The 13526-nt window shown below is 46.7% G+C and overlaps 1 protein-coding gene across 4 annotated transcripts in view; it reads left to right on the forward strand.

Moving 5' to 3' along the window:
• The window catches only part of LOC120958406 (tyrosine-protein kinase Btk29A), a 71971-nt gene extending 58703 nt beyond the window's left edge, over nucleotides 1-13268 (forward strand). For all 4 annotated transcript variants that reach the window (XM_040381182.2, XM_040381183.2, XM_040381186.2 and 1 more), the window contains 10 exons: nucleotides 5013-5443; nucleotides 7512-7640; nucleotides 8636-8716; nucleotides 8787-9046; nucleotides 9134-9327; nucleotides 9398-9569; nucleotides 9640-9808; nucleotides 9886-10123; nucleotides 10202-10335; nucleotides 10405-13268. In XM_040381182.2, coding sequence (XP_040237116.1) covers nucleotides 5013-5443; nucleotides 7512-7640; nucleotides 8636-8716; nucleotides 8787-9046; nucleotides 9134-9327; nucleotides 9398-9569; nucleotides 9640-9808; nucleotides 9886-10123; nucleotides 10202-10335; nucleotides 10405-10503 — 1907 coding nt within the window. In that variant the 3' untranslated portion in view covers nucleotides 10504-13268. The remainder of the gene's footprint in view (nucleotides 1-5012; nucleotides 5444-7511; nucleotides 7641-8635; nucleotides 8717-8786; nucleotides 9047-9133; nucleotides 9328-9397; nucleotides 9570-9639; nucleotides 9809-9885; nucleotides 10124-10201; nucleotides 10336-10404) is intronic.
• The last annotated feature ends 258 nt before the right edge of the window (nucleotides 13269-13526 follow it).

Here is a 13526-nt window from a genome sequence, read left to right on the forward strand (position 1 = left end):
AGCCTCGGTTAATTATCGGCGTACACATTTATTTCTCCGAACCGAGGGCACACATTTCAACGCGCGGTGCAAGAAATGATCGTTTTCCATTCTTTTGTTGAAATTTAAGAACGTAAACTTCTCTCGGTCGTTTTCCCGTGACGACCCAGTGGGTCGACGCTCGTTCAGTTCAGTCGTTCGTTCCAGCTGGTATGAATTTTAATTATGAAACAAATGATCGTAATGTGCAATCTTTTGAAAGCGGTATTTTAATCCTACGCGCAAAAGGCAGAAGGGAGTGTCCGGCCCATGTTTCCTGTGCGCCGTGATTTTACGACCCAAGGTTGCGCTTCGTTTGCTGTCGTGTGAAGGTAGCAGAAGGTTTCACACCTTACACTCTGCCATGGCCCTTGCGAGGGTCACAAAAGGTTCAGCTCAGCCGTTTACCACTGTGACAAATTGGCAACCTCTGCTTTGCGCTGTGTTGTAAAAACGAAGAATTCCTGCAGCACTTTCGACCCTTGCCAGCCTACATTGGGGCCAAAGCTGCATGTGAGGATTAGCGAGAGAGGATCTGTTTTTACAAAAAGGCAAGATTAACATAGCCGCCACTTTTCGTCATGGATGTGTGGATCTTCTTAAGTGCATTTTAAATTATCTGCCTTCTTTTGTGTGTTAGAAATTTTCATAAAAAACACACACCCCCTTAAACAGAAGCGCTCGCCCGGAAAGAACGATTTGGTGCCTGTAAGATTGTCGTAAAAACTACATAGCCATGTGAACTGTTTGTTAACAACAAAAAATGAAATACCCAAAACATTGCATTAAATGAAGAGATGTTCGCATTATCAGGCTCTACCCACACCCGGAGCATTCCCAGGAGGGGCGCACCCGAATTGCTTCATTTTGTTTTGGTACCAGCGCGCCTTTTGTTGTCCAGCCTGTGACGACATGGCATAAAAATGGTTGCATATCTAATCGTGCTCATTTAAATTCGCCTTCCCCTTTCGAAAAGAACGGGTCCTTCTTGTTGTGGGTTGCAGAGATCGGACTACTTTCTCATCGACTCTACGAAATTGGACATTTGGTTACGGGGTGATGGTTTTATCCTTCGTTCGTGTTCTTTTTTTGTCGGTTGCTCTCCCCTCAAAATACCCACTTTCTTATGGCATTCTTAGAAGCTTTCATCAAAACTACCGCGCGCACGCCCGTTCTCTGGATGTGGGACCGAGAGGAAGAACTATATTTCAAAAACTCACCGCCGAAAACAACGTACCTCGTGGTGGTGGTGGTGGTGGCGGCAGTACATTCCGTTCCAAAGTCGTCTCCCCGCTTCGTTGCGTTATTAGAAACAAATGAATTTTGAAGATCAAACCATCGCGATAGCAGTTTCCGGCCATCAATAGCTTAATTACCATTCTGTCTCTTCAGTGGTTCAGGTCTCTGGGCTGCACCTCCGTTTTTTGTTGTTGTTCCGACATCTTGCAGACGCGGCATCCATCCGCATACGACAACAAAAAACGTCTAACTTGCGATCCACGATCCTCGTGTTTGCTGTTGCCACCAGCAACCGCGGACGATTTTATTTTTTATTCTGTTTATTCTATTTCATTTCGTCGTGGGTCTTCGCTGGTTGTTGGATTTTCTTTCGCATTTTTTGTGTACGGTCACCTTTGAAAGGTGTTCTAGTTGCTCCGCAAGCATTCCGATCGTGTCTGGCTGTTTTTTTGTTTTTGGTTTTTGGTGTGGTTTTGTGTTTTTGTTCAGCCATGGGAGATTTTCACAGCTCTCCGGCGTCACCGAGCCGTGGCTGTATTTATTAACGCCCGCATGTCTGACCCAAGCGAAGGTGCCCCCGATGCAATCAAAAAACAATTAAAACCAATTTTGTCTACCGTCACCTGGACGGCGAAGGGATGCGCTACCGCTGGGGAAGTTGTATTTGTTTTGGGTTGCATTTCTGTTAGCCGATGTTAGATTGTACAAATGGCAGATGCGATGAGGAGGGAGTTTTGGTAGCTTTGTTTCTTTGTCATGGAGTAAATGCAAGGTGTGAATGTTTCAAATTCACTGAAGATCGTTGGATGAAATGGATGACAGGCGCAAGATATCTTGCGTTGCTATATTTAAGCAGCTAAAAATGAAACAAGCAAGCAAGAAGTTCAAATTGTTCAGAATCATTAACCTGGCATGGTCTATGCTCCAAGAATCATAAGGCATTAAATTCACTTTTAACGATCATCTTGTTGTTGTTGGAATAGTTTAGAGAGGCTTTCGCTCCTGCGGAGTTCTTTCGCCTCTTTGAACGATCATCTTGTCAACTTCTTGCTTCGTCGAAGTGATTTTTAAACTGTCTTTTGTTCTTTGCATCTAAATTGAATAATATTATTCTTGTCTTGTGACACACCTCCGCCAGAATAGGCCTCGAACGCATGCCGATGCTTTAGTACGCCCAATTTCCGGCAGGAAGCCACGGTCGATTTACGATGCGCGCACGGTGCGTGATTATGCAGCGTGTGCTGTGTGGATTCTATTTTGCAGGAAACACGCCTTTGCTCATTCATAGCCTTACTTCTCTCTCTCTCTCTCTCTCTCTCTCTCTCTGCATGAACAGAGTCTTCGGTGCACCTATTGATGCACCACCAGCAATCACGAGGCCATTCGGTGAAAATAGAAATGAGTTTCGATGCGCGCGCGCGCGCGCTCACACACATCCACTGCAAACCATTTGACATATCCGGTCATCAACGTGACACACCGGCGGCGGATGTTGCATCGGTTACGATCACGACGAGAACACCTCATTCTGTGGCGCTTAGGCTGTTTTCCTCCTTGCGTGTAGGAATAGTACACTTATTTCGATTTTGTTTCGAAGCCATTTCACAAAGAAACAGCCACGACAGCCACAGGAAGGGTGTGGGCCCGTTTTAGTATGCTTCAATGCATCCACTCACACACAAACCAACCTTCTTGGGTTAGTCACTTGGTGTGTTGCTTAGCCCCAAGCGGTGTGATTTCAACGTCGGTACACTTTGAGCAATAATGTGCGCTGCTAGTTTCTCAACCAAAGTTTGACGAACCATGTCAGGTTGGACACAGTGGGACGACCGGGGTGGTACTGCTTTCTAGGTGTCGTGCAAGAATATTCATTCCGCCAGGGTATGCATCAGCTATTACTACCAGTAACGGGGCAAGTTCCGAGGGCACCGTTTAGGCAACAAGCCTTTTGCTTGCGAGAAACTGCACACGGTACATTAACTCGGAATGTTTTGCCGATTGCGATAGTTCTGCTGTTCGGCGAGCAAAGTCGACGAACGCTTCGCGCTCCAAAACCCAACCCTTTTATGGATCTTCAAGATATATGATGAAATTTATAATGCAATCTTTATTACAACCGGCGGATGATAAACTACCGCGCTTAGGTTTATCGCTCCGTAGGTGTTTATGAGAAATATCCATCACACCTAAACGAGCCTTTCTTGTCATAGCGGTTCCTTAGCGCGTGCTACCTAACTCCAATGTTTAGACATACTACTCCGTCCAAAACGACGACGACCCCGCAGCGTCATTGTTCTAGGTGTTCAAGTCGTAAGCGAAGAGGAAATATTCCCACGCGCTCAACTACCGCGCTGGTGGACATTCTCGCTCGGCCCCTGCGGATAATAAATTAGATCTTAATTGCCCGCTGACCAAAACAACCACCCTCCGGCGGCTGCTTTGGAGAAGAGATTCCTCGCAAAGAACTAGGGTTATTGCGTGCCATTCCAGTAGAGCCGCCGAGCTGTGTGTGTGTGTGTGCAATTATTTTAAAAACTATGCAATTGCACCGGCATTTCCTTCTGCGGTTCGGTGTTGAAGGATCTTGCCCGCTCAGGTGCGATGAGTCTGACGGACCTGACGCACAAAGGGTGATTTCTTCCCGAGCATGCCGTGAGCGGGTCCGTTATTTGCACTGGACATTGCAATTGCGTATGGACGGACAGGGTCCATGAGAGTGCCCTGGAGGGATGCACCGTTGTGTGTGACTCATCCTGTTCAGGGTGAAACCTTCGATCAGGTTCCAGGTTCCAGTGTATCTGGAGTGGAGTGCTTGGTGAGTGATCAATCACACCTGCCCTCCGGGAGTCTATCGCCTCACGGACGAAACGCCAAGAGCATCACCGTCCGCAAGGGTTTGTGTGTTCCGCAAAACATTCCACACGCAATTACGCATCGACCGAAGACGACCGTCCACCGCTTGTTGGCAATGTTTCCATATCGCAAATCGCGAAGGAATTGAACACGGGAGCGTAACGTGTGCCACGCCCTCTCCTTCCCACGGTGAGTCTGGGCAAACACATGGAGCTAGAGGGATGGAGGCAGGGTAATGGGATGCTTACCGGTGTGGTGCAGTAAAAATCTGAATGAAAAATCCCTCGGATTTGTGCCTCGGAATCACGACGGACAAAGAACTTCCTTCTTCTGTCCCGGCAGGCAGGCAGCAAAGAGCGCGCAATAACTGTACACTGCCGCCGGGCATTAAACATTTCTTTTGCATTGCTTTTCCTCTCCCGCGCTCACCATTCTCGGGACATCCACGTTTCGGGTTTGCAGTACCGAATCGGGGTAGAAATGAATGAACGTGCAATGAATGGACCCAACCAGAAGAAGCACAGGATATGTAAGAAGGAACGTCCGTCTTTTCCTAATCGTGAATTATGATACCCTTGTGCTGCTGCTCCCGAGCCTTTACGTGGTGCCACTTAAAACATTCCAGACTTTTACCAAGAGCATTAATCGGTCGTCCCTCGGTGTTGTGCCTTTGGGGCTCTCCTTTTTTATGTGGCATGCATCCCCTTCATTTTGCACCCATAAAATTCGCATCAAACGATTGAGAAGCTGCTGGATATGGACCTTCACGGTGCAGCGAGTAATTATTTAACCGTTCGGTGGGCTCGCAAGAGTTAATTTCGCTTAGTCCGTAAAAATGCAACATCAACAGTGTGCTGCTTATTCACATCACGCTTTCCCTTTCTCTCTGTCTCTCTTTTTAGGTACCGGAAGCTCTCCTGCCCAAAATTCTACCCGAAGTACCAGCCCCAACGTACCGAACGGTCACCTGCCGTTGCCCCAGCAGCAATCGCAGGTCCATCCCCAGCAGCAGCCACAGCAGCAGCAACTGCAGCACCACTCCGGTACGGTGCCGGTGCTACAGGCGCACCAGCAGCAGCAGCAGCAACCCCAGCCCACGCAGCACCCACCGCAGCAGCATTCCCAGTCCCATTCGCCCTCGCTGCAGCATCCGGCGGCATCCCAGCAGCAAGTGCACCTTCAGCAGCAACAGGCCGCCCTCCAGGCGGCCCTCCAGCAGCAGCAGCAACCGCCCCTACTGCAGCAGCAAACATCGCAACAGTCATCCCATCATCTTAATAGCAGCTCGAGCAGCTTAGGCAACATTACGCCCACCTTCGTTGCACAACCACAGGTAGGTTCGGATGCCCCGAGGGCCCGTGCCAGGGCGCGCATTTACTAAAATAATAATGCGATTCCCTCTTCGTATGCGCAAAAAAAACCCGACGATGGAGTTGCGGGAACGCGTTATTAGACGATCACAAATGATCGTACGGTTGCGGGGTTGCTCATCTTCGCTTCTTTCTTTAGCGCTGTGTGTGTGTAGTAAGGCACCGGAAAGGGTTGATGGCGATATTTGATACACACGCTCAAAACACCAAAAAACCGGAGCGTGGTGGATGGGCAATATGTGTCCGATCGTTATCTTGTCCCCTCTTTGTTCGATCTCGTTCTTTTGGGATTGATTTTCCACGCCATTCCTCATTCAGTCAGGCTCCTAATTTTCCGAGTGAAGATCCACCAAAAAAACACAAAATAACGGAGTAGGAGTGGCCACTGAATTGCAGTCGATTTGTGCCCGGGCACAATCGTGCCATCATCAAACTGATACAGATTTGTGCCCATGTGTACCCCCTTTCTGCCCTGTGTTCTGATGTGTTTACATTCTTCAATCGGAGTGATGTTTGTTTCCCCTGCTTTCATGCTGAAAGAAGAATTAAAAAAGGAAAAAAAAGATGGACAGACAATAAAAATCAACAGCCAAAACAAAACAAAAAAATAATACATCCCTTTGCAGTGACTGGCCCTCCGCCGAGCCCTCCTTCCAGCAGGATGGAAACGAAGATGGTTAGGTTCTGTTATTAAATTCGTTAAATTTGAGAGCGTCTTTTGCGTCGCGTATTTTCTCCCTTTCGCTTCTTGAACGGGGTCTCTGCTGGGTGGGGGCCCGGGAGACTCCGGGAAGGGGGAAATATTTTCTCACGATTTTATTAGTGGCTGGGCCGTTTTGCCCGAGCTGTTGCTGTTGTTTGTACCATCATTTTGTCGCGACGGTCTCCCGCGCGCGCTCGCACCCAGACAGGGAGGGAGAATGCCGTGTCTTTAATGCCTTTTTGCTTCGTTTTGAAATCGCTTTTGGAAATTTGGTAGAATGACTTATGGTTTTATCGCACGCATCGATGCAACCGAAACACTCTTGAAATTATTTCCCGTCCGATTGGGGGACTCGTTGCCTTTTCGCTGCCTTTAATGGGAAGCGTTTGCTCGCTGCTGGTGCTGCTGCTGCTGCTGCCACGCTAATTCGATCGCTTCGCTTTGTTGGGGGATTGTGTGTGCTGTCGCTACCCCTCAACCTCTAAAAAAAACCAGAAACAGAGGAGAAACTTGAGCCCTTTTTTTACTGCCCCAATCGTAAAACGTTCAATTATTCCTCTTTATTCTAATGATATCGTCCTTCGTGGGGAGGGGATGAATATTATTATTCGAAATTATACTAGTTTCGACAGTTTCAAGTGTCGGTTTAATAGTTTTGGGTTGCCGAATCGTTTTCTCGGCGTGGAAGAGTTTCGCGTGGCGGTCTGAATGGACTGAAAATGCCACCAATTATTAATAATTGTGTTTTACCCCCCTTCTAAGCCTAATTTTATGCTATCTTTTCGATACGAATTGCATCATCGATTGGCTTCCATTTCAATTAGCCAAACGCGCATACGTAGTCCACCTCCCGCCGCACCCATACAAGGCACGTCCATTAGCACCGATTATCGCTGTTGAAAGTCCCGTCAAATATGCGTACCCAAATTGTGTGCACCGACCGTAACAATTATGGTGGCATACACGCCGAGAAAGCCCGATCCGCTGGAGCAGGTTCGTGAAGAGGAGCAGTTAGATAGCGCGGGTTGTGTGACTTGCACGAATCTCGTCCAAAGATCCAAAGATGATGATAGTTTCGAACAGAGGCCGAAACACAGTGACAAAATAATGGGTTTTGTGTTTTGATATTCCAGTGGGAAAAATGCTTAATGTTGGATGGGTTAAGTTCATAATCACCGGGGTTGTCTAAACGAACACGAGACCACGGGGGGGGGGGGGGGGGGGGAGGGGGGTTGCACATCGTACATGTTTTTGAAAATTCCCTTTTCTTAAATTCTAACATTTCATGTTTTCATTCTTTTCCCTTCTCGTTCCATACGCGCCAATAGTCTCCGACTGTGAATTCCTTTAAAACGGCGTCCCTCAACGGTGTTGGTTTGCACGTGAACGGAGGAGGGGATTTAAATATGCCCGGTGGTCCAACGGTAACGCCCGGGACACCGAACACAAAGGCAAAGGTAAGTAGGCAAGCAGCGGGATGTCTGACTGACCGGTTGCTGCGAGCGAGCGAGTCATCCATTTCCGGTCTCAATTTCACGACTCACGCGATATGCATGCAGCGAAACGTTTGGTGGTGATGGTGGTGATACCTAATGCAGGATCCAGCCTCATGACATGAGGTCCTCCAAACTCCAACGCTGAGACACGCCCTCAGCTTCTTTGCATCACAAAGAGTTTCTCATCGTTAATAGCTTTGCAACTCTTTTAAAGAGTCTTTTTTATCGCGAGTCAACGATCTTGCCATTGCAAAAAGGAAGAAGGCGTTAGAGATTAGTGCAAAATAAAATGTGCATTTGAATTGACTTCGTGCGCGGATGAGAAGATTCTCACGCTGACGCCCAATCGGACACGGTTCGGCAAACGTATCGCGGCGCGCAAGCCGAGGTTTTTGGCCAAAGATGTCCATCTATCGGCTGTCATCATCATCTTCCATTTTTAAGACAGACAAGGGGGCACGAGGGGGGGGGGGGGAGGAGGGCCTATCATCATCGCGTCACGCGTGTCTGACGGTGCAGTTTTACGCCACTGACCAATGCCCTTTTCTTGTTTCGGGTTCGGCCTCGATGCGAAACTTTTCTGGGTGCGCCGTTTTTAAGATGCAGTTTTTTTGTTGTTGTTGTTGCTTTGATGCAAAAGGAGATTGCGATGAAATAACACGAGCGCGCGCTGGCAAAAAAAAAGAACAATTTCAGGCTCCTAATTAATCGTTCGTTATTTGCAATTTCCTGTGGCAAGGCCGAAACCGTGCATTTTAAGACGCTTGCCGTTCAACACACTCCTCTCGGGTTTCGGAACAATTCGTTAGGCTTGACTTTTATGCAACCGGATACACTACTTAGCGCAATTAATGCGCTGCAACTGGAAATGAGATTATTGTGTGGGTTTGGGCTGTTTTTTGGTTTTTACAATTAACATCTTTCTTTAATTTGCCCTTTTTTGAATTCTTCAACAGGATGTATCACCACGGGTGAAGATCGTCGTCGCGCTCTACCCCTTCAAGGCAATCGAAAGTGGTGACCTTTCGCTGGAAAAGGTGAGTTTTCTAGTATAAACGATATAGCAGCCCACCGAGTACTAATCCTAACACAACCCGGTATTTCCAGAATGCCGAATATGAGGTGATCGACGATTCACAGGAGCACTGGTGGAAGGTAAAGGACCAGCATGGTACGATCGGTTACATTCCGAGCAACTACGTCAAGGAGAAGGAGCTGCTGGGACTGCAGAAGTACGACTGGTACGTGGGCGACATGTCCCGGCAGCGTGCCGAGTCACTCCTCAAGCAAAACGACAAGGAAGGCTGCTTTGTGGTGCGCAAATCGTCCACCAAGGGTCTCTACACACTATCGCTACATACCAAAGTGTACGTATAGCCGTGCAGGCATTGCAATTTACATCAGCGCAAAATACTGAAACTCATATTTCCCCCTCCCTCCCCTCACCACAACAGACCACAGTCGCACGTGAAGCACTACCATATCAAACAGAATGCTCGCAGTGAGTTTTACCTGTCCGAGAAGCACTGCTGTGAAACGATTCCGGATTTGATAAACTACCATCGCCATAACTCCGGTGGGCTTGCCTGTCGCCTTAAGACGTCGCCGTGCGACCGTCCAGTGCCACCGACGGCCGGTTTATCTCATGGTAAGTGGTCGAATCCATGGCGCATGCAAGTCATCAAGCGTTCCTTAATTAACCGATAACACTCTTACAGACAAATGGGAAATTCATCCCTCGGAGCTGATGATCCTGGAGGAGCTCGGCTCGGGCCAGTTCGGTGTGGTACGGCGTGCCAAATGGCGTGGATCGATCGATACCGCGGTCAAGATGATGAAGGTTGGCACCATGTCCGAGGATGATTTCATCGAGGAAGCGAAAGTGATGACGTAAGTCGTTGAGAATGCTTCGCGTTACATTGCAAGCACAGGAATAAAAACGACTTTTTTGTCATTCCAGTAAACTTCAACATCCCAATCTGGTGCAGCTGTACGGTGTCTGCTCGAAGCATCGCCCCATCTACATCATCACCGAGTACATGAAGCACGGATCGCTGTTGAACTACCTGCGAAGGCACGAGCAGTCGCTGATTGGCAACATGGGACTCCTCCTGGATATGTGCATACAGGTAAGTATGCGGTTTGAACCGACATTGTTCATGGAAATGAATGGACACTAAAGCATCACCGTCATCTTCATCGGCAGGTCTGCAAGGGTATGTCTTACCTGGAGCGTCACAACTACATTCATCGCGATTTGGCCGCCCGCAACTGTCTGGTCGGTTCGGAAAACACAGTCAAGGTGGCGGACTTTGGTTTGGCACGGTACGTGCTGGACGATCAGTACACCAGCTCCGGCGGTACCAAGTTCCCCATCAAATGGGCCCCACCGGAGGTGCTGAACTACACGAGATTCTCCTCCAAGAGCGATGTTTGGGCATACGGTAAGAGCGGTTGGCTAGTGAAGATTCAATTATCTACATCTATATCTAAACATCAAATATCTGCATTTGCTTACACAGGTGTATTGATGTGGGAAGTGTTCACGTGTGGCAAGATGCCGTACGGTCGTCTAAAAAATACCGAAGTCGTTGAGCGCGTCCAGCGGGGAATCATTCTGGAGAAGCCCAAAGCGTGCGCAAAGGAAATTTATGATGTAAGCTATTTGGGTTCAAATAATTGCTGCAATAAATGCATTTAATTTTTACATTGCTTTTTGCTTCAGGTCATGAAGAAGTGCTGGTCCCACAGTCCCGAGGACCGTCCCGGATTCCGAATACTGAAAGATCAACTGGCTGCCGTCGCCCAAGGACTCACCGATTAGACGAACTCGGTCGTTCTTGCTTTGATTGAGTGGCATTTTACATTTCTCTCGATGATGACGATGATGATGCATATTAGTATAAGGCTAAGTTGATAAACTCTCGTACACTCGAAACGGTCTGAATCGATAGGGTTAGCGAATGGCAAGTGTAAATCTCCTCTCAAAAATCTTCCGACTTTTATTATGAAATATTTTATTGTCTTTTCCTTTCCGGTAAGGTAACTTTTGCGGTAGGTTTTGTTTTGTATCAATCTTCATGTAACAAGTTCACAGTTGCCACATTGAAGCGAACCATTCTGCAGAGGAATGTGGAGGAATTGAAACACACGATCAGAGATAGAAAAAAAACACACACACAGAAGACAGAGTGCCAGATTTATATGTTCTAGTATACGTTTGGGTTCCGTTTTGTACGGGTGACGACGGTATCGGGTGTGACGGCAAGCGAAACGTTGATTCGGGAAGCTTGCAACCAGTAAACGGACTGAGTGAAGCAAAGAGCTTGCCGCTTGATTAATGGGAGGATGCGATCGAAGGCGATAGCAAAAAAACAATAAACCGCGTGTGCGAATATTTGCTTCTTGTGCAGCAGTAGCAGCGCCGTCATACATTACTATCACTGTATCGTAAAGTCTATGGTAAATACTACTATCGATAACACAATTTAACAACAGCAAACTGCAGAAAAGCCCATGGTACGACGGAACAGAGTGCATTTTCGGAATATCGCTAGTGATAAAAGGTGATGCGAATTGTGCACGGTTTAAATCACGTGTTGCGATCATTCCCCATACCCCCTCTCCTCAAAACCGTTGTGGTATTAGATTATGCAGGCATACTAATAAACATACACACAGATGATGTACCCACATCTATCGTAACATACCAGTTCTCTTATAGCTAAACAAAAGCATGGAAATCTTACGAACGAATAACTTCAAAACGTACGGCACTCTCTATTCCATCTGCCCATGGATGTGGGCGGCCGTACAATCTAAGTTAGATTATTGTACTAACGAACAAGGCAGCGTCGTCACGAATGCTGCTACAATGGGAACATCTAGTAGAGAAAGTATTTAAGTGATATTTAAGATTATATTGACACGTACGTTCCCTGTTAAAGACCGGTTGCGCGTTTTGCTTTTCTCGTTCTTAATACCATCTCAACCCTTGCGTGAGCGCGCTTTACGTTGGGAAGGATTGGACGGGGTCGGTGGTCCCGTCCTTCCCTTGCTTTATTGTACATAGTTTCTTATTTTTCGAATAATGCAACTCCAATCGAGTGGGATCCGTTTCTCGTCCTCAGACTTAGTTAATGCAGAAGGTTTTTTTGTTTGTTCGGCACGCAGTGACCGCACTCTGTGCGAGTCTCATCCGAACCGTTGTAGTGAATTGTACTCTTCCTGTGTCGGATCAGTCGAGATGATAGGGAAAAAAACGGTGTGGATGGTTTGCAAACATTTGGCGCCACGAAACAGAATGGCACATAGTACTACCATAGATAGCATTATGTTTTATTATTTAACCGTAACCGATCGTATTAGAGGCGAACGCTGTGCTTCACAACAGTTTGCCTGAATAACGAATGATACGAATTACCGATGAAACTCAACTAGTAGCAATGGGTGGGTGGATGGACGATCTTACTGTGTAGCTGGCAGATATATCTTGGCAAGCTCAGCTTCTACTGATACTATTACTATGAACTACTACAACTACTATTACCTTTACTACCTAAGCAAAGGCGTTAATATCTCAAATCAAACGAACGTGCGCGAGGAACGACAGCAAATGCCATTGGTTTTGTGTTTTTTTGTTTGATTTTGCAACAAATTAAGAATGCAACTCAAGTCAAATGTCCCCGATGTCTACCACGGCCGCGCGCAGCAGTGTGGGGAAAGGATACATCGGCAGCGGCCAAACATGGAATCTGCTACGGAATCGTATGCTGCAAACGATCCATCTAATGGTATATACACACACACAAATACACACAAATATATAACTTACGTCCGCTGATGTGGTTGTTTAATGGATTTGAAATCAAAATGCAAATCGTACAAGATTTAACCAGCTTCATCCGGTTGGAATAGTGAGACCGAGTGAGCATTATCGATGCGCAATGAAAATGCAAAACAAACCCAATAATGGAGCGTGCAAGCACGGTTCGGTGAATAAAGTAGTAGTAACTACAGTTAGCATAGATATCAAAATATGTCCGAGCATACGAGTCGAAAAAAACACACAAGAATACAATAACAGCAAGAAAAACACATTTCCGTGAAATCAGCTAATCAGCTAATTAGTCGTTAAATCGTTTTCTTTTGAGGTTAGTGTACCGGAACAAAGCTCGTGCAGGCAGGAAGAAACGGTCAAACATAACATATGCAGTGGATTAAGTATATCAACAAAACAAGCAAACAAACAAAACGCTAATCTAATTATTCGAGTGATTAAAAATGAACCCAAGATATGGGAGGCGCGCGCATAAGAACGTTCACAACAATAACATGACTGATCGCCTGTTTGTCGTTCGGTGTATTGTGACGGTTAATTTCTGGCACAAAACAGTGCAACGCAGTGCCAGACACATTTGGCGCCATTTCCATTTGCTAAAAAAACAATGCGAAAGCATTAAAACGGAAGTAAGCGAACGATACAGGCAATATGGCCGAATACCGATGGAAATCTTATTGGATAGATGTCGATCCATTTTTTTTACACTATAAATAAACAAAACAGCAAAATGTCTTGTATGAAATGAAGAGGAAGGTGTGTGTGTGTGTGTATTGGACTGGCAACGAAACAGTTATAATATCACAATCGATGTGCGTCCTAAAACAATTAAAACTCTATCGGTAAGTGTGTCAGCGCGAAAAGTGGTTTAATGAAAGTGATTTATTGTCTGTCCATTTGTAGAAAGCTCCAACCAGCTGGTGGTATTGGCAAGAGATACGATGTACCAGCAGCCAGCTCTGTACAGTACACACCTTAATCGGCGGGTCGACCGATACTTGCTACAC

The sequence above is a fragment of the Anopheles coluzzii genome, chromosome 3 (genome assembly GCF_943734685.1).
Source record: "Anopheles coluzzii chromosome 3, AcolN3, whole genome shotgun sequence".
Taxonomy (NCBI): Eukaryota; Metazoa; Arthropoda; class Insecta; order Diptera; family Culicidae; genus Anopheles; species Anopheles coluzzii.